The following is a 24942-nucleotide window of genomic DNA, read 5'->3' on the forward strand; positions in this document are numbered from 1 at the left end:
AGCACCGTGGGCTCTAAGGCAGTTAGCAAGAACAGTTTAAACTCTCCTCCAAGGCCTCATCCTCTTGCATCTTGACTGTTGCAACCTCCTCCTTCTGGCCTCAAAAAATCCCATCATGCCCCACTCATATCCATTCAAAATGCTGCAGCAAAGATCATTTTCCTGGTTCTTTGCCTCAACCATGTCAACAACAAAAAACGCATCACGTTATCGCTGAGGGGTAGGGGGTAAGGTCCTCCTTCACAAGTTAAGCCCCGCCCCACTTCATTGTGCGGTTTAGTCTCCCAAGCTGCAGCTGCTGCCAGTGAACACATCTTTTGAACTTTGCCAACCCAGAATGTTCTAGATCTTACAGGTACAGTTACCACAGTTGCCAGAGGCAACTCATGAGGCTCTTGCTGGGAAGGGGAGACACTGAATGACTTCATTATATTTTAAAAGCTGAGTTCCAGCTTCCATTCTAATCTTCCTGTTTCAGTTGTTCAGGACTTCCTCACACAAATTCCATGTTTTGTCTCAGCCGAAGGGAGTGATTTTTTTTTAAACTTTGAGCCAAAGACGTGCTTTCGAATTTTGCAACTGGGAAAAACAAACAAACAAAGCTACCTTTCCATATGTTCCCATTGGAATGGTTGCAGCTAGAAACTTGGCTTGTTTTGCACTCCACAACGACTTAAGATTTATGAAAATCAGCCCAGCAGATTTTTAAAGCTAACAATGAGACGCTTGTAAATCAACAACATAAGTGGCTCTTATTACTTATGTTATTTAATCTATGCCACAAAATACACAAGATACAGAAAAGTGACTAAATTAAATCCAGAAGAAAAAATTCTCCTTTTGAATGTTTGATGTCTGAACCTCAATGTTGAATCAACAGTAGATGTATTTATTTTTCCGTCTTGCATTTAACATCCGTCTTGCATTTAACATATCAAGTATGTAAGCACTGTAGGATCTTTCACAATGAAAGACACTAAATAAATACAGGCTATTATTATAATTTATCTCTTGGATTTTCTCAAGACATTCTCAATGGTACAAACATATATACATCACCGGTTGCTCTAGTACCGTAAGTCATGAAAAAAGAACAGATAACTGGTATGGGCTCATCACCTGACTGTGGAAATGGAAGCCAGGAAATCCTAAATGCTAACCCTTGTTCTGACACTGACTCCATCTGTGACCTTATCCAAGATACTTAATCATTCTGTGGTTTAGTTTTGCTAACAGTAAGGCAGGAGTAATATTTACCTCTCTCATAGGATTAATTCATTTATTTTTAACATACCTTAACAGTGAAAACTGCTACATAAGCAATAAGAATTACCCATTTCAGGAACCTGGATGGTGTGACAAACTGCATTGTCACCCTGAAATACTGGGGTGGGGATGGTCAAAAAATTTTCTATCACAACTGCTTTTTAATGGAAAACTGGGCTTTTGACTAAAGTTTTTTTTTTCATGAGAAGTGTCTGCTTTTTATGGAAAATTTCAACTTATCATCAAAAAGCAGAACACCCAAAAATCAAAAGGTTTTTTGGTTCATTACCAAAAGTTTCAATTCCAAAAAGCCACACCAGGTGCCCCAACCCAAGGGAGTTGCAGTTCCCAGGTTTTCTGACCCCCATCTTCCCAATGAGCTAACTTCCCCAGCCAGACTACGTGTCCCATGATGTGCTGTGGCCATGGAACTTTCGCTATGCACCATGGCTGCTCAGGAAGAAGGGGGACTGTTCTGCACCATGGAAAATGTAGTCCAGACAAAGCCCAGCAGCCCATAAAGGAGAATGGGAGCACAAGACACCTGAACTACAACGCCCATGAGGAACCACGGTGGCATTTCCTTTTTTTTTTGGTTTTCAATCAAAAGCGTCGGTTGATTTTTTTCAAGTTTTGATTTTTCACTAAAAATCAACATTTTTTTAATTTTCAATGTCAACATAATTTTCTATGAAAAAATTCTGACCAGCTCTAACAAAATGGAGAGAAAGAAGAAAGCTTGCACATGAAAAGAGAGGGGAATATCAGTTGCATTCTCCACAAAATCCCTGCCGGCTGGCTGGAAATACCCAAGAATAGAACAAAGTCTGCTTGGTCCTTGTTATGTTTCCCAAAACCCAAACAACCAATAACGCCTTTTAATTTAATTAGAATGATTTTAATTACAGGAGGAGAAAGAGTGTCAACAAAATAGTGAAGTGAGAGGGTCCTTGTTTACAAATTTCATCCATCCACCCCACTTCATTCTTTGATTCAATCTCCCACCAACACCAGCTACTTCTAATGACAAGTCTGCTGGGCTCTGAATCCATAACGTTCCAGTTCCTAAAGGCCCAGTCAACGTTCACAGTCATCACAGTTCATAAAGCTCCACATACCCAAGTTCCTGAAACACAGTTCAGAAATCCCCAAAGATTCACGCTGCAATATGACCCTTTTAAAGTTGCCACGGTCGATGGGATCTTGAGTGATCCATATAAGTGCCAGGCACAGGCTGGAGCAGCTGTAATAATTAATGCATCCACATTTCAGAGACGAGTTATATATTGGAGAAGTGAAGACGTGAAACTCAGTGGGGTCTCAGCCAGTTGTCCCTTTTTTGCCCTCTCCCCCCCATACACACACCTTTTACCTCCCATGTATTTTTCCAACTTGCACACTAGGGATGAGATAGTCAAAACTACCTAGGGGTTTTGGATGCCTGATGCAGTCTGTGACAAATTGACTCACCAGCCAGTGTGCTGTCTTGGACCTGGGTGAGGCATTATTGTTTTGGGTTATTTCTCTCTGTAATCCCATCAACCGGCCATTCACATGTTGTGGTGGTCCCCTTTGTCTTGTGACTTGGCCCTCCGGCCAAGTCACATTTTGTCTCACAGCTTTTTTGGTAAATCAGAGTTCAACTCAACAATAGTCCCAAAACAGGTCATCGGCCTCGGTCTAGGCCCAACAGTCCTCCTGGCCCTTGAGTTTGGGATCTTTACACAAGCCACTTCAGTGAGGTTGTAGGGAAACCCATTCCCTCCCTCTGTCCTGTGTTCGAGCCCAGAGACCTGCAGCAAGCAGGTAAGGTCTGTCTCACTGGATCTCTTGATTCTTCCCTGGGCTACTTCCTACTCTGACCTGCCTTCTCGGGGGGCTCACATTGTTGGCAGGGTCCCAGGTCCCAATATGACAAAGGAAAGAGAACTATCCTAGCAGAGATAAAGACTGGCACCAGCCCTTCTGTCCCACAGTTTCCGTAAGGGTCCATCAGTCCTCTGTACTACTGCTCCAGATCCGCAGGAAATCTAAGGCACCTTGGCTCTCTGTTGTGCTACGCTCTGGGAGCTGATGATGAGAGGTCTATCCATCGCCTAGGGCTGGGGCCTTCAGAACTGAGTTTCTCTTCCTCCAAGTCTGGCATGCTTCACAGGAACAGTGGGGCGCGGCAGCCTGAGTCCACAGCTGCTCTTTAACCCCTTTCTGTGTAGCGAGGGGTTTATATACCCCCAAGTTGTCCTTTGATTTGGCTGTAAACCAGGGTCACCTCCCCACCTTCACTCATCTTCTTTGGGCTTCCCCAGGTTGAAATTAAAAGGTGCTCAATAGTAACAGGATCACCTGGTGTCAAGTATCAGAGGGATAGCCGTGTTAGTCTGAATCTGTAAAAAGCAACAGAGGGTCCTGTGGCACCTTTGAGACTAACAGAAGTACTGGGAGCATAAGCTTTCGTGGGTAAGAACCTCACTTCTTCAGATGCAAAAAGGTGCCACAGGACCCTCTGTTGCTTTTTCCAGGATCACCTGGGTATCTTGGCCAACACTTCCTCATCTCTACAAAACAGGATCTAGTATCCACAGCGGTGTATGGACAATTTGAGAACACAAACAGCTGCCGCCTTTGTCTATAGATTCACCTCAGTGCCAGCATCTCACTCAATGCTTCGTAAAGCACTTGGAGATGCAATATGATGAGAGCCCCAAAGTCGTTACACTTTAGCTAATAATTATTTTTTGTGTGATGTACAGAGTGGTCCAAAGGATAAATTGAGGGTTTTCACTAATGTCCGTTAGCTTCTCTAACAGCAGAGTTTAACCTTTCTAGAGGTCTCCCACACATGATAATTTCCTCCTGGGTTTTTTTATATCCACATTCTTAACAAATCAATCTAAAGTGCAATCTATATATCGCCCATTTCCAAGATGAAACATGACAGCTTCTAAAAATATTTCAAGGCCAATTAGACCTTCAGAGAAGAACTCAATGCAGCAGCAAAACACAGTATGGTACTTGCTATAATGAACTCGTCAGATAACAGAATGAGTCAAGGCGGACTGCGCATTCTCAAATATACTCAATTGATGAGACTGGATTACTGTTATGTATATAATTCAAGCACAGAAGAAGTCGCTCATCATGATGATGATATGTTTTTGACTTCCGCAGAGAAAACCATGACAATTCAGAGTGAAGGCTACCCCCTTAATGTCTTCGCACTGCCAAACTAGGGAGATCTATGGAAGACAGACTGATCTGATATTCCATGGGTTCTGTGTAACAGCAGCATAGATCTTTGATATTGTGCTCTTTAGAGCAAAGAAGTTTCTTTGAGACAAGTAATATGTCAACACCAGGTGCAGAGCTATGGAAAGGCCAATTTTTGACCCAATACAGCGGTGTTGCTTTTAAAGTGTCACAGGCTCTTTGCTCAGTGCAAGAGCATTTGGGCTGGTGACCCAGAAGTCATTTCTAGCTTTAGCATCAGTAGTGTAGTGGAGGGTAAATGTGGGTAAATGGAGTTTACCCACTCCTCATTTGGGGAATGTGAAGTTTAGTCTTTTACCACTATGCCACTGATTAGCATATGCGATATTTAAACACAGTGGGACAGATCCCTAGTGGGCGTAAATCAGCAGAGCTCCACGGACGTCACAGGGACAGCGCTGACTTGTGTAAATTCAGGATCTGACTCAGAACATTCATATGTTCTCATGGAAGCGTTAAAAGCAATTGGTCCCAAAATGGCAACCAAAATTTTACAGCATCTCAGGGACAATGCAGAATCCTTTGCTCAGCCCCTCCAATCAAAGAAATGGGATGCACACTGCATGTGACATCATTAATAAGCAAGTAACAGGAATCTAAAATAGAAGAGCCCTAAAATAGAACATTCAGATTTCCCAACTGGCCAGTGCAGGATTGCTCCCTCCCGTGCATTCTTAAGTGATTAGTCCTTCAGACATGATCTACTGAACCAATTCCTTTTATTGGTGGTGTTTATTTTTATTTATTTATAAGGCATTTACCAGGTGGCAGCTAAGTGCTGCTCAATAAAAAAAAAAGAACACAAACCCCTTTATAAAAAAGTAACTACAAAAGTCACCAATCAGCTAAATGCCATCCATAACCTTGGAATTTAAAAAAACAATCTGGCACAAGCACAAAACCCAATAGCTATCAGGCAAACCTCCCTACCCACAAAGAGGACAGTTCCTAAACATCAAGAGGAATGAGGAAAACAGACACAAAAACAGAGGGAAGGGGCCCAAAACATGGCTTCAAAAACCTAGGCCACCTAAACAAGCCAAATGTTTACTCTAGTGCTACATATTTCTTAGACACCTAGCATCATAATTTCTAAGCAGTGAGACAGCAAACTAGCAGAATATGAATTGCATCGTGTGCTACAGCTATGATTCAAAATCCTCTAACTCTACAGGAGCGAGTGATGCAATAGGGAGACAATGTTGCCTTGTGGATAAAACACAGAGCTGACACTAAGAAGACCTGCCTATTCGTGGCTCTGTCACTAGCCTGCTGGGTAACCTTGGCCAAGTCACTTTCCCGCTCTGTGCCTCGGTTTCCCCATCTGTAAAGTGATACTGACCTCCTTTGTAAATCACTTTGAAATCTATGGATGAAAACACTACACGTTAGTCTAATAGATTGAGTGCCACTAATTTATCCACAGATCCCCTACTAGCTTTTTGTGGCATCATTTTACCTAATTTTGCTGTTTCACCAATCTCATGCCGGGACTTTTTCCCCTTGCTGGTCACACCAATCTTTGTAACAGCCTGCCTTCCCCAGTGGTGGGAGTGCCAGTGCATAATCTCAGTAAGAGCAGCGGATCACAGAAGGCGGAAATAAGTGCAACAACATCAGTGACCAGTACAGCATCAATAAGCTATTTTATAGATATCTCCTCATTCCAAAGGATACCCAAGCGCTTTAAAAGCATTATAAATTCATAGATTTTAGGGCCAGAATGAACTATTCCGATCATCCAGTCCATCCTCCTGAGGAACACAGGCCATAGAATTTCATCTCGCAGTTCCTGTAGCAAGACTATAACTTGCAGTTGAACTAGAGCTACATTTTACAGAGACATCAAATCTTGATTTAAAGACTCCAAGTGGTGCCGAATCCATCATACCTCTCAGCAAGCTGTTCTAATGGTTGGTCACCCTCATTTTTAAAGTTTGATTTGGTCTAGCTTCAACTTCCAAATAACTGGATCTTGTTCTGCTTTTGTCTGCTAGATTAATGAGCCTTGTACTATCCGATATCTTCTCCCCTCATAGGTATTTGTAAATCGTGATCAAGTCACCTCTTGAATTTCTCAATAAGCTAAATGAATAGAGGCCTTTTGTATCTTTCCAGTCCTCAATTCTTGAGGCTCTTTTCTGAACCCTCTCCAGTTTTACACCATGTTTTATAAAGTATTGGCATCATTATTCCAGTAGCGGAATAAAGAAATCATTTCAGACAACACTGAGATGCAGACACTTGTGATACAGAACACAACGTCACACAACAACAGTTCAGAACAAGAAGTGAAGAGTACTCTAAATACTTAAAAGTTCAGGCAGAATTTAGTAGTTACATACAAAATGAAATCGGACAAGGATATTTGCGATAAATCCTGATTTATTTTGAGAAGTGCCACAGATTCTTAAATGACCATAAGCAGCCAGAAACTGCGGTCTATATTCAATCTGCAAGACTAACCCTAGGACCACGCTGGGTCATGATATCAGAACTCTTTCTGAGGAATTTCACTCCTTTCTGCAGCACTTGGCTTTTTCCTGGAAGTATCTCCTCTAAAGCAGCAAGAGTCCCATTGCCACCACAAAGCATCTCAAAGGTTAGCAGTGAAACCATTCTTTCTTATTGCCATTCAACTTCCTAAGTGCATGATTCCTCCCCCGCCCCCCGCCCACACATATCACAAATGCTTTGTCTACACTACAAATGCTTTCCTGCTATCACTATACTGGTACACCTATACTGGCAGGGCCCCTGAGAGTTGATATAACATTAGCTCTGCCGACAGAAGCACTTTTCTGTTGGCATATTTGAATCTACAATAGGGGAATTGCCAGCCTAGTTATGTTTCACACCCCTAACTGGCACCACTATGCCAATAAAACTTTGTAGTGTAGACCTGGCCAAAGTGAAATTGCTGAAATTTCCATTCTATAGCAGGATAACTTTGAGCCATAACTTTGAGCCACCAAGAGCTACAGTGGCAGCTTGCCAGAAACCCAAGAGCGTGCTACACAAGCTATATGCACACTTTTTGCCATCAACAAATTCAGGCTGGAAATTAGAAGAGGATTTCTAACCCTCAGAGGGATGAGGTTCTGGAACAGGAGTTGTAGAGGAAAACAACTTAATTAGTTTTAAGAAAGCGCTTGACAAATCTACGAGTGTGACTACATGACAAGGTTGCTTGTGATGGTTGGGGGGGCAGGGCTTGACAGCCCTGGGTGTCACTTTCAGTTTATATCTTATGTTCCTAATGCCCAGGCTTCAGGGTTTCAGCAGGACACTGGCAGGGGTCAGGAAGGGATGTCCCTCCCCTCGCAGTGCATTCTGGGAGGTTTTTGTATCTCCTTCCTCTGAAGCATCAGGGATGGCCACATATGGTGATAGGACACTGGACGGGGTCACACTGAGCATTCTCTCTCTCTCTCTCAGGTGCTTGGCTAGCTGGTTCTTGCTCATATGCTCAGGGTCTAACTGATCGCCATATGCGGGGTTAGGAAGGAATTTTCCTCCGGATCAGATTGGCAGTGACATTGAGGGGGGTTTCACCTTCCTCTGTGGCATGTGGGTCACTTCCCAGGATTATCTGGGTATATCTCACTCAATCATTGTCCTGCCACTGTCGGGTCCTCATACACTAGTGCTCCTCAGTCCCACCTCTACCCCTTGGTCTCTGCCTGTGGCAAATAATAGACTGATCTCCTGTGGGTCTTATTTCCTTTATTGTTGGGTTTTGTGTGTGGATGCTGGGTGGTGCTGGTGGCCTGGGATACACAGAAGGCTAGACTAGATGATCTACTGGTCTCTTCTGGCCCGGATCTCTATGACACACTAATTTGCATAACTGTATAATCAGGATAAACTAATTGATCCTCTGTGTTATGAATGAAACTGACTCTTTTTTAAATTATTTCAGTGACAGGTTCAGTATCGTGCAAGTTTTACAGGTGGGGAAACTGAGACTCAGAGAGATTAAAGCCTTGTCTGAGGTCACGCAGCAGGTCTGTAGAAGAGGCAGAATTAAATTCTATAAGTCTTGACTCCTAGTTATAGTGACTTGATCCTATTCCTTACCTACTTAAGTTCTTATGATGTGTCAGTCACTGCTGGCACAAGGAAGAGAACCCAGAAGTCCTGACTCGCAGGCCTTCTCTCTAATCATTAGAAAGCACCTCTGTGATGCTCCGTACCTCAGGGCAACACCCAGCACCCCCATGTTCATCTTTATAAAATAATTGTGTGGTATCCAATGCAAACTTTGTCATGTTGGGTGTTTTCGGAAGGCTCATAATGCACTGAGTATGGTTGTTATAGTGATGTTATAGTAATTGTTACAGTCATGTTATAGTAAGGTTATAGGTCGGGGTAGGCAACCTATGGCACGCATGCCAAAGGCGGCACGCAAGCTGATTTTCAGTGGCACTCACACTGCCCGGGTCCTGGCCACCAGGCCGGGAGGCTCTGCATTTTAATTTAATTAAGCTTCTTAAACATTTTAAAAACCTTATTTACTTTACATACAATAATAGTTTAGTTATATATTACAGACTTATAGAAAGAGACCTTCTAAGAACATTAAAATGTATTACTGGCACGCAAAACTTTAAATTAGAGTGAATAAATGAAGACTCGGCACACCGCTTCTGAAAGGCTGCCGACCCCTGGTATAGGTTATAATTTCATGTATACAGTTATGAGGCTGAAAATCTATCCTCATGGCTTGAAGCAAGACCAGGCAAAAACTCTCCAAGAACAGAGGGGTAGTTAACACCTCGTCAGGGCATGGATGGGACAAACCCAGCCCAGCCTCACAAAAACAATGGACACTGGCTTAGGCAGCAATAAAAGAATCTGTTAGACCCTGGATGGAGTCACCCCCTTCCTTTGGGCAGTTTGGGACTGTGATGAGGTAATGCTCATGTGACTCAGGGGAGGGCGGCAGGGCGGCAAAGCCAAGAGGAAAGAAAGGACATGATAAAAGGGAGAGACATTTTGCCATGCTCGCTCTCTCTCTTCCACCTCCATCTACAGACACCATCAGCACCAAGCGACTGAAGCGCTGATCAAAGGGGGGAGCCTGGCTGAAGGGCAACCAGGCTGGTGAGAAGCATCTAAGTTTGTAAGGACACTGAAAGTGTTAAGATCAGCTTAGAATGCATTTTGCTTTTATATCATTTGACCAAATCTGAGTTGTTGTGCTTTGATTTATAATCACTTAAATCTATCTTTGTAGTTAATAAATCTGTTTGTTTAGTCTACCTGAAGCAGTGTGTTTGGTTTGCAATGTGTCAGAGGCTCCCCTTGGGAGAACAAGCCTGGTACATATCAATTTCTTTGTTAAATTGACGAACTCATTTAAGCTTGCAGCGCCCAGCGGGCATAACTGGACACTGCAAGACGGAGGTTCCTAGGGCTGTGTCTGCGACCGGAGATATTGGCTAGTGTCATTTGCTTGCAAGTAGCTGGGAGCAGCTTACATGTTGTGCGTGAACAGCCCAGGTGTGGGGGCTCTCACAGCACAGCAGGGTAAGGCTGGCTCCCAGAGTCAAGGATTGGAGTGACCTAGCAGATCATCGGTCCAGATAACACCAGAGGGGAACGTCGCAATCTCCTTCTGTCATTCACTGTCTTACAGCTGAATCTTACAAGGTGCTACAACCACACCTCCTATTAACTTTAGGGAGTGTCGAAGGTCCTGAGCACCTCTCAAGAGGCATTCAGCACCCTGACCTACGGGGCCCTTAGGAAGCAGTATCCTAAACAGACACATGGGGAATTACCAGGAACAGCATTCCCATTTGATACAGAAGGAAGAATAAAGGAACTAGTAGCTGTTTTGCAAGCTAATATGACCGGCTCTGAACTTCGTAGCATTGCAACACTTCAGAGAAGCAGTGTAGCTTGTTCCACCTTTCTGCCTTCTAATTCCTTATTGTAACAGATGACATAATTAAAAATAGAAAAGGATGCAGTCTCGGCAAGGAGGGGAATATATCTCTGCCTATTTAATGCAACATATGGGGGAATATTTTTACATCTTATAAAGAAATGTGTATTGTACGTGTGCTGGAGCTCATGAGGCACGGCAGTAAAAATGCATTAATATCTGCTCCCTGACAACAGGGCTTGCTGAATGCTGTATACATGCTTACAAGTCATCAGCAGGACCGCATACAATTGACTAGGAAGCCTTTCATTATACGCACCATTGGAGTTAATTCGGAAGATGTTGGCTGAAGTTTCCTGAAACAATTCCTGGAGTTCGTTGGGATCGATCTGGGTGGCTGCAACAAGACAAGGAAGAGAGCGCATATTAATACATCTGGCCAGCGTATCACCGTGCCTTGCTTAGCAAGAGACTAACATCAGAGCAGAGCCTCTGAACCGGCATGCACCAAAGAGAGGGACATTTATCACAGCTTTGTCCCTATACTTTGTTGTGGTTGTTGTATATATTTAACGAACACACAGTTATCTCTGAAAGTTAATGGGTTGAAAGTGAAACACGGGTTCTAACAATATAGGCCCAAATACAACCTCATTGAGGTAAAGGGGAATCCTTCCACTGACATCAACAGGCTATGGAGCAGAGACAGAGCATTTACAGGGGCAGGTTTTTATGGGCTGCCTTTCTTCATATGGCCACAATTTGCAGGCACAAACAACTATAGTGTAGTTTTTCACCCACAATTATTTTGGAGGCAAGTGATTCCATTTAGGTACGTAGGTTGATAGTTTCCGAGCTGCCTAAGGCATTTGGATGCCCACATTCCCATACAAATGACTGGGAATAGGACATCCAACTGCAATGGTGGCTCTGAAAATCTCAGCTCCGATCCCCTGATTGTAGCCACATGTCAGGGAGTTGCACATGCAACACTGGGATTATGTAAATATTTGTATAAGACCCTTTTAGAATCAAGGCCCCATTGTGCTAGGTGCTGTACAAATACGCGGTAAAACTAGGCTCCCGCCCTGATGCATTTATTATTTTATCTGAGACACGACACAACCATGTGCACCCATACAACTAGTTGAGGCTAGACTGAAAAATCAGGTCCTTAATCACCAAAGCAGTTTATAAACATAACTAAACCACAAGGTTCCTGTCAAGAAGTCAGGCAGGTGCGAGAAAGTAAGAATCCAGCTTGACCCTGAACAAGGGAGCTTTGAAGGAGTGGCAATTAGCAAGGAATTTTTTTTATAGAGAGAGTGAGCGTATTTGATAAAGGCAACCAATGAGAAATGAATACAAGGCCTTCCTCACAACGTCACTTTGCAGAACTGGATTACAGATTAACAGGCCTCTTTGTGTATACATACATGGGCTCACACCCACACCCCTAAGAGGTAGGGTGGATGAAGGCCAAATGTGGTGTTGAACCACTCATTTCACGCTTCCCCCCCAAAAAATAAAACACTGACCTCCCCGTGCAAGCCCTTCCCCATCTCCTGACCCCAACAGATTCTCCATCCCAGTCTCCCCAGGTGGGACTTTCATCTTCCTTCTGCTCCCGATTCCGTGTGCCTACCCCCAAATGCAGCAAGCAGATAGCCAGCTGGCAGCAATCAACGGTGTTGTAGTCCCTGGTGACCTCCCCCTCGCTTACTGGTCTGCCTGAATCCCCTCTGTTATCACCCAGTTACTAAAGAACGTGCCCATATCTGTCCCTGAGCAGAAGGTGGCACTAGCTGGTATGAACCAGAGTTTTCCCATTTCCCACCTTTAAAATTATATGAATGTCCCTATCCCATCAATGTCCTCACAGCCTCAGTAGCAGGAAAGGAGGGGCAGGAGCAAGTTTGAACAGGCATCCCTGTGATTTACTTTAGCTGGCATTTGACTAAGAAGTACATGGTTCATTTTTTTAAATTCCTTCCTCCTAAGTCAATCCCCTCAACTTTTCCATCATATTTTCATTCTAACTTGCAAAAGCAAGGAATTACTGAGCAGAAGTAATCAGGTCATGCTTAACTCTCTCCCCAGAAATTTAGCTCATTCACAGCCTGATCCAGTTCCCATTAAGTCAATGGAAAACATTTTAATAGTGCATTATTAGCCCTTTAGTTCTTTGCTGAGGGCATCAGAACTGTGGGTGACATTACAATGCAGTCCCTGATTCAGGAAGGTTCCTGAACAGGGTTACTCGTGTGCTTATAGTTAGGTACATGATTAAGTTCGTTACTGAATCAGGACCCAAGTAAACCGAGATGTACTCAGACAGGCGTGACTGGTAAAAGACAGCCTAGTCCCCAACGTGAAAACGCCGACAGACCCTCAGCTAGAACACTCACTGAAACACAGTTAGTATTCCATTAAATTCCCCAAACAGCCTGGACCGGAGTGGTTCATGGGTTTCTGTAGAGGGACTGTCCTGCAGGAGTAAATTCAACCAGCAGGAGTTTATGGGGTGGGCAAACTATGGCCCTCGGGCCACATCTGGTCTGTGGGACTGTCCTGCCTGGCCCCTGAGCTCCTGGCCCAGGAGGCTAGCCCCTGGCCCCTCCCTTGCTGTCCCCCCCCCCCGCCTCCCCCTTCAGCCTCAGCTCGCCCCGCTGCCGGCGCAATGCTCTGGGCGGTGGGGCTGTGAGCTCCTGGGACAGCGCGGCTGCAGAGCCCGGCCTGACCCAGTGCTCTGTGCTGTGCGGTGGCGGCGGCAGCGTGGCCCAGCTCCAGCCACGAGTGCTCCAGGCAGCATGGTAAGGGGGCAGGGAGCGGGGGGTTTGGATAGAGGGTAGGGGAGTTTGGAGTGGTGGTCAGGGGGCAGGGGTGTGGATGGTGGTGGTGGGGAAACAGGGGGTTGAATGGGGGCAGGGGTCCCGGGTGGCAGTCAAGAAGGAGGGTGGTTGGATGGGGCGGCAGGGGGCAGTCCGGGGGAGGTTCTGGGCGTGGTCAGGGGACAGGGAGAAGGGGTGGTTGGATGGGGCAGGGGTCCCCAGGTTGCAGTCAGGAAGGGGGGGGGGTTGGATGGGGCGGCAGGGGGCAGTCAAGGGACAGGGAGAAGGGGTGGTTGGATGGGGTAGGGGTCCCGGGGGGAGGCCATCAGGAATGAGACGAGGGGTTGGATGGGGCAGCGGGGGTCCAGGGGTGGCAGGAGACAGGGAGCAGGGGTGTGTGGATGGGGCAGGGGTCCCAGAGGGGCCGTCAGGGAACGAGGGGGTTGGATGGAGCAGGAGTCCGGGGGGGCAGATAGGAGGTGGGGGCCGGGCCACGACCCCCTCCCTTAACCGGCCCTCCATACAATTTACGAAACCCGATGCGGACCTCAGGCCAAACAGTTTGCCCACCCCTGATTTAAATGCTGAATCGCCCAGAAAGCAGGATTTAGGATGATTCCATCAGATGTGGGAGCTGCATATTGGAGCTCATGAAATGCAAGAGGGAAGAAACACTTTCCAAGATACCTTATTGATCGACGCAATGTTCTGAAAATTAAGACCAGAGGAAGAGCATAAGGATGGCCCAGTGGTTAGGGTGCTGACTTGGGAGACCTGGCTTCAATTCCCTGCTCTGCTACATACTCCCTGTGTGACCTTTAACAAGTCACTTTTCAATCTGTAAAATGAGGATAATAGCACTGCCCTGCCTCACAGGGGCGAGTTATGAGGATAAATATATTAAAGACTGTAAGATGCTCAGACACTGTGATAATGGGGCCAGAAACATAGTTATAATAGGACTAACAAGACACACATGCTGAACCCTGAGATATACAATGGAGAAAGGGAACCACCTCTGAACAAAACATCTTTAACATCAGCTAGAAAGCTGCCACAAATTTAATAAGGAGTACACTGTATCGTGAAGTGCTGATCTGTTAAAGAGGCTGATAATTTCCTGGCCCCAGCTGCAGCCCCACATCTCCTACTGTAACACAACGGCTATTTCATTATTTATTTTGGGGGTGCTGCTATTTTAGCTTTAAACCTCTGGTTCAGTTTAGAGTTGCCACACGTGGAGAAGCGATTCTCACCCTGGGACTGTTCAGGAGGAATGCAACAGCGAGAGTAACAAGTACAAGCTCTCTATTGAAAAAAGCAATTTAAAAAGAACACATCCACATTGCCAAGTGAAGTGGAGATTCCACAGCTAAGCTACTTACCGATGCCATAAAAAAAGGAAGGCGGAGGGGGGGAAGAACATGAAAGACAGTTGTGGCTAATAAAAATTATGTGTTTCAGACTTCATAAAGCTTAGTGTTAAAATATTACGATTCGCCTAGATGAAATATGGGGTTGCCAATATGCAGTAAATATTTTGCATGCCCTGAAGCTAATACAGTTCAGTGCCAGGAGTGAGGAAAGGTGAATTGTAATTATAGCTGATATATTGAAGGCAGCATGGAGTTTTTGGTACAAGTGTTGCAGAAACACATGTGCAAATCAACTCTCCTCCACTTTAGTTTCCTTTTTTTTTTTCCTTTTCCATTCACTTGTTTGCATCATCCCCTTAGACGGCATCAAGAAAAAAAAAAAAAACCCTCTGTTGCTTCCGCTTTTGCTTCTCGCGTTTGGAGAACATCAATTCAATTATTTCCATTTTCTCAACTTTCTAAAGTAGCAGCAGCCAACATGAGTGCTTGTGATCTTTGTTCCATAGTTTCAAACATGCCTCAGAACGTTTCCCCACAAAACTGCACATGAAACCACATCTGTGTATATGAACCAGGTGTTTTGGCACCCAGCTACCCAATATGAGTGAGCAAAGTGTGTTAGCTTGCAATTTTATGGCAACACAGTCCCCTGAAAATGTGATCCGAAGCATTTGTAAAGCCCTGGAAATAGTGAGTGCTTAATGGTTCACTTTGCTGCAGATGGTGGAATGTAAGTCCTAGTTTTGATTGATCACACCAAAATGGTGGGAAGGGTTCTTTTTTCAAGTATTTCCAATTGTTTATTTGTATGACAATAACATGTACGGGACCCAAATGAGATCAGTGCCCCATTGTGCTAACACTCTTCAGACACGTAGTGAGAGACAGGCCCTGCCCCAAAGAGCTTACCATCTAAACAGACAAGACGGAGAGTGGAAAGAAATACTGGTGAAGTGACAAGTGTGAGGTCAAACAAGGCTGAGAACAGAAACTAAGTGACCTGAGTTCCATTCCAGAGTCACTGCCATTGGATCGCGCTGCCTTTTTCTCCCCTTAATTTTCCCCGTCTTAATAAGGAGATGAAATTTGTTTAAATTTAAGAACTGGATGATGTTCCATGTGAAGTTTTCAAGAGAAACCAAAAACCTTTAAATATATTAAAAAACAAACACCCCAGCACCTATATAGCAGCCTTTATATATGGAACAAACGGCACTTTTCAGATAGATTGAATGCAAGGCCCTGTGCAGATCTCATCATCCAAATACATTAACTAACTAATCCCCCCACCCCCGCAGCCTCAGCGCTCTGGCCAGGGAGGCTAGCCCCCAGCCCCTCCCCTGCTGTCCCCCCACCCCCGCAGCCTCAGCGCTCTGGCCAGGGAGGCTAGCCCCCGGCCCCTCCCCTGCTGTCCCCCCACCCCCGCAGCCTCAGCACTCTGGCCAGGGAGGCTAGCCCCCGGCCCCTCCCCTGCTGTCCCCCCACTCCCGCAGCCTCAGCGCTCTGGCCAGGGAGGCTAGCCCCCGGCCCCTCCGCTGCTGTCCCCCCACCCCCGCAGCCTCAGCGCTCTGGCCAGGGAGGCTAGCCCCCGGCCCCTCCTCTGCTGTCCCTCCACCCCCGCAGCCTCAGCGCTCTGGATGGCGGGGCTGCGAGCTCCTGCCGGGCAGCGCGGCTGCGAGAGCCGCCGGCCTGCCCCGATGCTCTAGACTGCACGGCGGCGTGGCTGGCTCCGGCCGGGTGGTGCGGCTGCCAGTCCTGGTGTTCTGAGTGGCATGGTAAGGGAGCAGGGAGCGGGGGGAGGATTGGATAAGGGGCAGGGAGTCCCAGGGGGCAGTCTGGGGATAGGGAGCAGGGGGCGGTTGGATGGGGCGGAGGTTCTGGGTGGGGGAGTCATCAGGGGACAGGGAGCAGGGGGGTTGGATAGAGAGTGGGGTTCTGGGGGCCAGTTAGGGGCAGGGGGTCCCAGGAGGGGGCGGTCAGGGGGTGGAAAGTGGGAGGGGGAAGATAGGGAGCAGGGGGCAGGCTGTTCGGGGAGGCACAACCTTCCCTACCCGCCCCACCATACAGTTTCAGAACCCCGATGTGGCCCTCAAGCCAAAATGTTTGCCCACCCCTGCTGTATAGGATCAAACTCATGAGGCCCCTGGAAGTTGGCCTATGGCTCTGCAAAATGGAGAGGGAAAAGCAGTAGCATATGGTAGGGAGAACAAGAATGGTGGTCTCTGGGAAGCAGGAGGAAATCAGACTAGACGGTGAGAAGGTTAGTTAATGCCATCTGTATTAAGGCGTTCAGACAGTACAGTAAAGAAGGCAGAAAGGTAGGATAAAATGATATCTAATCTTTTCAGAGTCTACTGTTACAAGGTGTTGGAGATATATGCATGGCGGGGCCCCCGACCCAGCGCCCTGGCGGGACAAGCCCCAGACCCCACTCCCGGCGGGAGCTTGCAGGCCAGCTTAAAATGGCTTGTGGGCCGGATTCAGCCCGTGGGCCGTAGTTTGCCCACCCCTGATCTAACGCGTTCATAGAATCATAGAATCATAGAATATCAGAGTTGGAAGGGACCTCAAGAGGTCATCTAGTCCAACCCCCTGCTCAAAGCAGGACCAATTCCCAGCTAAATCATCCCAGCCAGGGCTTTGTCAAGCCAGGCCTTAAAAACCTCCAAGGAAGGAGACTCCACCACCTCCCTAGGTAACGCATTCCAGTGTTTCACCACCCTCCTAGTGAAATAGTTTTTCCTGATATCCAACCTGGACCTCCCCCACTGCAACTTGAGACCATTGCTCCTTGTTCTGTCATCTGCCACCACTGAGAACAGCCGAGCTCCATCCTCTTTGGAACCCCCCTTCAGGTAGTTGAAAGCAGCTATCAAATCCCCCCTCATTCTTCTCTTCTGGAGACTAAACAATCCCAGTTCCCTCAGCCTCTCCTCATAAGTCATGTGCTCCAGACCCCTAATCATTTTTGTTGCCCTCCGCTGGACTCTTTCCAATTTTTCCACATCCTTCTTGTAGTGTGGGGCCCAAAACTGGACCCCACACTTAAAAACCTCTAATGACGGAGACAAAGGCCTGTCAAGAATGGTCTCGTTATTACTTCATCCTGCCTTGAAAAAAGTCAACAAAAATTGTGTTTGCCCTGCGTCACTTTCATTATAATTACTGCACCCAAAGTGTTACTTAGATTGTAAGCTGTTGCAGACAGGAGCATCTCTTTGTTCTGTGTTAACACAGTGCATAGCACAATTGGGACCTAATACTTGACTGGGGCTCCTAGATGCTACCATAGTACAAAGAAGAAAAGAAGAAGAAAGGAATACATAGATTATAGATGTAATAAACAAGATGCATCAATGCAAGGATTTTTCCCCAGAATATTATTCTTTTAGCCAGCCTTTGAATACAACAAACTACCAGAGCAGATTTGGATTAAAAGCTTAAACACCCACTAGTGGCTGAAAGGCAGTGTTGTCGCATGCGTGTAATTTTAAAGTCATGTGTGTAAAAGAGCTGAAAGTGGCTGAGAATGTAAAAATTGGCCAGTAACAGACCACGAATCCCAATAACAATTGAAAACAAATGGTTACCGACCTTTCGTAACTGTTGTTCTTTGAGATGTGTTGCTCACGTCCATTCCATTCTAGGTGTGCGTGCGCTCAGAATGAGTCTGAGGCCCCCTTTTGCTTTCGGATTAGGAAGTAATGGGAATAGAGCCCTTTTCCCTTCATGTCCCGAGGGACCTCCTTCCCCACCCCCAGGTGCAGGAGGTCTCAACCTCTTGAACAAGGAGTTGCTCGTGAGAAGGGTCCCTGAAGAGGGACGGAGCGAATGGGGGGTGGGAGTGATGGGTGACCGAAATTGCAGGGTATAGCCCCAAGATACTATGTCCAACATCCAGCAATCCCAGATGACCCGCAACCAGGCTGAATGGCAGAGCCGAAGATGGTTGAGGAAAGAACAAGGTGGATCTGGAGAATTGCGAACCGTTGCTCTCGAGTGTACCTTCAAAATGAGCACTTCTGGCCCCCGGGATGCTTTGCCGGGCCGGGCTGCGCGGGTGAGCGGGAGGAGGAAGGGCGGCGATGAAGAATGCTCGTGTCTATCCCTTCTCCTTGCAGACCCCTGATGAGGCTGCCAAGGCCTTAGCGGCGGGAGCGGCCGGAATTGCATCCGTGCAGACTGCAGCATATGCTTGCCCAGCGAGCGAAGGGAGGGCCAAGTGTCCTTCAACGCATGCAGTCTCACATCCGTCTGCCCCGAAAAGAGTCCATTCCCATCGAACGGAAGGTCCTGGGTAGAGGTCCACATCTCTTGGGACAAGCCGGCGGGCTGAAGCCAGGAACTGCGCCTCAAGACCACCACCGAAGCGACCACCCTAGTCGCTGAGTCCACTGGGTCCCATGCTATCTGGAGAGAGCACCTAGCCGCCGCAGAGCCCTACTCCGCCAGGGGGCCAAATTCCTGGGCCGGACCCTGAGGAAGGGACTCCTCAAACATTAAAATTGTACCTACCCAAGAGAGCCTGATGGTTCACCACCCGGAATTGCAGGCTGGCTGTCGAATAAATCCTTCTCCCAAAAAGGTCCAGTCTTTTGGCCTCTTTATTTTTTGGGAGTTGAACTAGTGTTTCGTTGAGACAACCAGCGAGCCTAGAGGCAGGTGGGTATAAAGGTACTCATACCCTTTGGGATGAAGTACTTCTTTTCAGCCCTTTTGGAGGTGGGAGGGATCGATGATGGAGTTTGCCAGAGGGCCTTGGCAATTTTCAGGACCGCATCATGCACTGTTAATGCAACACGGGCCAGGGTAGAGGCTGAGAGGACATTGAACAAGGTGTCCGCCTGCTCGACCATCTCCTCCCATTGCTAAGCCCAAGTTCTGGGCCACCCATTGAAGCAGGGCCTGGTGTTCTTTAAAATCGTCCGGCGGACTGGCCCTCAAGGGTCCCACGACCGCCTTGTCCGGGGATGAGGACAACAACTGTACCGCCGGGGAGGCTCCGGGGCATCATCCCCCATGGGGGGGGGGTTCAGAGTGGGCACTGTCTCCTCTACCCTGACCTCTGAGTGGGTCTCATGCTCCGAGCCCGGTGCCGCCAGCTATTGCTCCAACGTGGCAGCAGATGAGCGCTGCAAAGTGGGAATCGTCATCACCGGCATGCCCAATGCACTCCAATAAGGCCACTGCGCTGGCCACTGGACATGCTGCCAAGGCGGCGCCGTAAAAGTCGATGCGGCCTCAGGTGCCCAATTGCGCCGGTGGGGTCATGGCGAGGGGCTGAACTGCCCTTCCATGCCGGAGTAATCCCCTTCCGGTGACTACAGTGGGGCCGTTGACGCCTATGTCTGCCTGCTGAGCATCACCGCTGGAGACCGGTGTTTGGGATGGGAGGATCAGTACCAGTATCAAGAGGGCAGGGGGCGGGGGGCGGGGGGGAGGGAGGGGAGGGAGGGAGGACCGGAACAGGAACGGGGAGTGCTCCCATGGAGCAGGCAACCAAGATCTGCGCCAAGAGGATGATCGGCGGGAGGCATTCCAGTAGAATGGAAACCAGTGCCTCCCCCTAGGCGATCCGCGTTGAGATGGCATGGACCATGATCACGGTGTCAGTGACCGAGGGTGAGCACTAGAGGATTTGGGCCGCGACGCCGGAGATCTGTGACGCGGAGCTGGAGAGCGCTGCCTTGTTTGGGGGGATCGGCGGCACTCCACTTCCCCCTGAGGGGTCTTAGCGGATGGCTTGCCTTCCTGGGGAGCCTTTACACGCTTCCTGTGGCATGGCGGAGGCCTCTGCTCTCTCAGCACTGGGGGATCTTGGAAAGGCGTCGATGCCACCAGAAGTTTGGGTCCTCTACCACTCCCGGGAGTTGGTGGTGGATCCTTTAAGGAACTAAGGGCCCTGACCGGGGAGGCATGTCCACATGGCTCCAGAGTGGCTGGGTGGCCCGAACTGGGTACTTTGCCCGATGCCCCATGGCTTTTTTTGTTTGGTGACGGGGAGCAGTGCTTCTTTGTTTTCTTTCTGGGCGCTGGTGAGCAGTGCTGGGCGGAGCCCAGTCCCGGGTGTGTGCCGCGCACTGACGCCGAGGTACTAGGAGAGTCTTGGCGGGACTGCTCAGAAGCCAGATGAAAGCCAGGCTCCATGAGGAGACCACGCAAACTAATATCCCGCTCTTTCTGAGTCCTGGGTTGAAATTTTTTACAAATACTACACTTGTCCTTCACATGTGATTCCCCCAGGCACTTGAGGCAGCTGCTGTGGGGGTCACTTACAGGCATGGGCCTGTTTCAGTCCGCGCAGGGCTTAAACCCCAGAGACCCAGGCATGCCCCGCCTGGGGCAAAGTCCCCGCTGGGACTCTAACTTCTAACTCCTAACTACACTTAACAACTACTTAACACTAGCTACTATAAACAACTATTTACAAGGCTGTAAGGCTCGAAGTCAGAAGAGATGAAACCACTAGCCTTTGCTATGCAAGGAAAGGCGCTCCGACTAACCACTACAGGCTGCAAGAAGGAACTGAGAGGGCTCAGTGCCGGCAGCGCCTGATATACTGACACATGAGCGCAGCACTGAAGGGGGCGCCACAGCCGGCCCTATGGATACCACTACAGCAAAACTCTCCAACGACCGCGTACATGGGCGTGCATACACCTAGAATGGAATCGACATGAATCATAGAATATCAGGGTTGGAAGAGACCTCAGGAGATCATCTAGTCCACCCCCCTGCTCAAAGCAGGACCAACACCAACTAAATCATCCTAGCCAGGGCTTTGTCAAACCGGGCCTTAAAAACCTCTAAGGATGGAGATTCCACCACCTCCCTGGGTAACCCATTCCAGTGCTTCACCACCCTCCTAGTGAAATAGTGTTTCTTAATATTCAACCTAGAGAGCAAGCACTTGAAGAAGAACTGGAAGATATTCTAAACAAAAAGAACTCTCAGCCATGTTTGTACTTTACACCAACACAACAGACATTCTGGGCTTCAGAGTGACATTTGGGGTTATTGTGTGTGCTAGTTCTGTTGCTACGTGGGTGGCTAATTGATTTGTGTGTGTGGTTTATGTTGTGCTGGGAGAGTTGCGGGGATTTGGGCAGCTGGCAAAAGAGGAGTGTGTGCTGCGGTGAGGGGCTGTGTGTGTTTGGGGCTATTGCTGATTGTGTTGTGGTGTAGGTGATTGTGTTGATTTGTGTCAAGGTGGGTTGTCTTGGGAGATTTGTGTGGGTGGCAGGTGGACACAAAGGTATGGCCCTGGGACCAAGTAATCTACAGTCTGTGCGGTCTCCTGCATACAACCAATGAAACTGCTGCATGCAAATTAGTTGCAGAGTAAGAGTACTGATTGGTTGAGTTTCTTCTGCTACCACAATGGTCTAGGACTCTTGGCATGTGGGAGGCTGGGCGCAAGCACTGGAAGCTCCCTGGAAGGGGGGGGCTCCGGCACACAGGCCATGGCCCCGCCTCCTGCTCCACCCCAAGGCCTCACCACCGCTTGGTCTCTTCCCCGCTCTGCCCTAAGGCCTCACCCCCCACTCCACCTCTTCCCCTAAGGCTCCCCCGTTAGCAGCTCACTGCCCTCTGCCACCTCCCCCGAGGACCCGCGCCCAATGCTTGCACCTCTCTATCCCCCGCCCCCCAGAGAACCACGGGCAAGGGGGCGGGGAGAGATGGAGCAAGGGTGGGGCCTCAGGGGGAAGAGGGGAAGGGGGCAGGGCCTTGGGGGAAGAGACTGAGCAGGAGCACGGGTGGGGCCATGCTCCGGACGTCAGTGGCTCCCCCACTTCTCGGGAACGTCTGGCGGTGGCGCTCCACAGGTGGCAGGCCAGTGTGCCTCCAAAGGGAGGTGCGCCGCAGCCTGCATTTCTTACCCCGTTTGGGGAGCCTCTTATACCCGCCGTCCAGGCCCACAACCATGCTTGTAGCTTCTTCAATTGCTTTCCACTGACACCATAGACATAATAGGCTTCACAGTGACACACACTGACATTCCCGGAACCTCATAATATAGATAACATGCCCTTATGGTATAGGATACAACCCAGGAAGGGAGCAACATTTCCCATGAATGAAGTGTGTGGGGCGGGTGGTTTTTAGGATGTCATCCACTTGTACGGAACTCAAATCACAGCTTAGAGATGGAGAAGACTTTTTAGGGTATCAAGGCCACGCTCTGGTCAAAATAAAGAATGTCCTTGGGTGCTTTGTCCAATCCAATTTCAAAATGACTCAGCGTTCCCCATGTCAAAAAGCTTGCCTTGAAATTCAGCACATGTAAACAAATCAGAGCCGAGCTTTAGGAACACAGTTCTGCATACCAACAAGAAATGGCTTATGAATAAAAAAAAGAAACATTAATATAAATACATTTTCAGATTGTAATCAAGGTTCAATCAGACCTGCCTTGTGTTATTTTTAATTAACTTGTTTTTATTCTCTTTTGTTTCCTTCTTTAGCATACATGCTAATAAACTGCTGTTCAAGAAGAGCACAGCAACCTGTGCTAGGTGCATGACTAATTCGATAATCGTGCCATTTCTGTCTTTCTACAGTTTGTCCTTAACATTTAGAAGGGCATGGATACTGCCAGGGACGTAGTGCAAGTTTATACCATCCCCCTCTCACCTCATCGGTGGGGAGTAATGGTTGGAGCAGAAGGCTAGGAATGAAGACACCTATGTTCTCTGCCAATGACACCATATGTGTCCTTCCACAAATCACTTTACCTCTTGGCACCTCAATGTACCACACAATAAAATGGCTAATTTTATGTGTGTTCTAGGGAACCATTATCATTGCATCTAATGTAACATTATTCAGTAGATGGACCATGCTCTGAGTTCTCTTCAGATTTATACCTGGGTAGGGTAGTTAGACTATACTGCTCATTTCAAGGAGCATCTTGTCTACAACTAGGCTCCTAGAGGAACATTACCAAAAAGGAATCTTGCACTGAGCTCTGAAGGAAAGAAGATATAGATTCATAGATTCCAAGGCGAGAAAGAAACATTGTGATGATCTAGTCTGACCTCCTGTACAACACAGGCCATGAAACTTCTCCAAAATAATTCCTAGTGCATATTATTTAGAAAAACAGCCAATCATGATTTTAAAATTCTCCATAATGAAGAATCCACCACAACCAATGGTAAATTGGTCCAATGGTTAATTACTCCCACTGTTAAAAATATGTATCTTATTTCTGGTCTGAATTTCTCTAGCTTCAACTTTCAGCCATTGGATTGTTTTATACCTTTCTCTGCTAGACTGAGGAGCCCATTATTAAATATTTGTTCCCCATGTAGCTACTTCCAGACTATAATCAAGTCACCCCTTACCCTTCACTTTAAGCTAAATAGATCGAGCTTCTTGAGTTTATCATGATAAGGCGTGTTTCTAATCCTTTAATCATTCCCATGACCTTTCTTGGACCCCTCTCCAATTTATCAACATCCTTCTTGAATTGTGGACACCTGAACTGGACACAGGATTCCAGCAGTGGTTGCACCAGTGCCAAATACAGAGGTAAAATAACCTCTGTACTCCTACTGCAGATTCCCATAATGAGTGTTCTGAAAAATAAGTAGCCCTAGCAGTATTTGTGGTAGGAATTAAGCAACTTCTAATTTTGGTAACATGGAATTTTGGTTTCAGCTGGGTAGTTTTATAATTAAGAATGTTCCTACTTTTTAAACCAACGAGGAGGAAAATATTAAAGGTTTTGCATAATTCTGATTTATTACCAAGACACAGTTTACGAGGTTTTAAAACACAAACGATTTGAATCATTTTTACTCGGAGTGGATTAGGAGAGTTTTAAGACAATTCATTTTTTGACTGAAATAAATCAGCCAAATGGAAAATGCACATTTCACTTACAAAATGTCCATATCTACTCCCATCACCCACCCTCGCAACACGGAATGCCTAATCCACGTTTCATTCTTTGTGCTGTAAAGAACTAACAGAAAGATGCATTAGGGTGGTTTCAACCTGCCTTTTATAGGAACATTCAAGTAGCTTAGGCAGTGGAAAAAGGGAGATTTAAAATGTTCCCCACCATATTTTCATGATTGTATATATTTAACTTCACTAAAAAACAGGTTTTATAGTTTGCACCAAAATAGTCCCAGAAGTGTCTGCAACCCAAATATTATAGCACAGCAGCAATGCAGAAAAACCGTACATGAAACTGACCAACCTACAGTCATAGTCCAAACTAAAGGAAATGCAAAATGTAAACGGGCACCAAAAACGGTGGCAAGTGATTGTGTGTTTAAGCTTTAATAATCTAAACATT

The 24942-nt window shown here is 47.2% G+C and overlaps 1 protein-coding gene across 23 annotated transcripts in view; it reads right to left on the reverse strand.

Annotated features, from left to right (window-relative positions):
• The window catches only part of TSNARE1 (t-SNARE domain containing 1), a 702049-nt gene that overhangs the window by 415569 nt on the left and 261538 nt on the right, over positions 1–24942 (reverse strand). For all 23 annotated transcript variants that reach the window (XM_065586314.1, XM_065586320.1, XM_065586319.1 and 20 more), the window contains one exon: positions 10746–10823. In XM_065586314.1, the coding sequence (XP_065442386.1) occupies positions 10746–10823 (78 nt within the window). The remainder of the gene's footprint in view (positions 1–10745; positions 10824–24942) is intronic.

The sequence above is a fragment of the Chrysemys picta genome, chromosome 2 (assembly GCF_011386835.1).
Source record: "Chrysemys picta bellii isolate R12L10 chromosome 2, ASM1138683v2, whole genome shotgun sequence".
NCBI classification, from domain to species: Eukaryota; Metazoa; Chordata; order Testudines; family Emydidae; genus Chrysemys; species Chrysemys picta.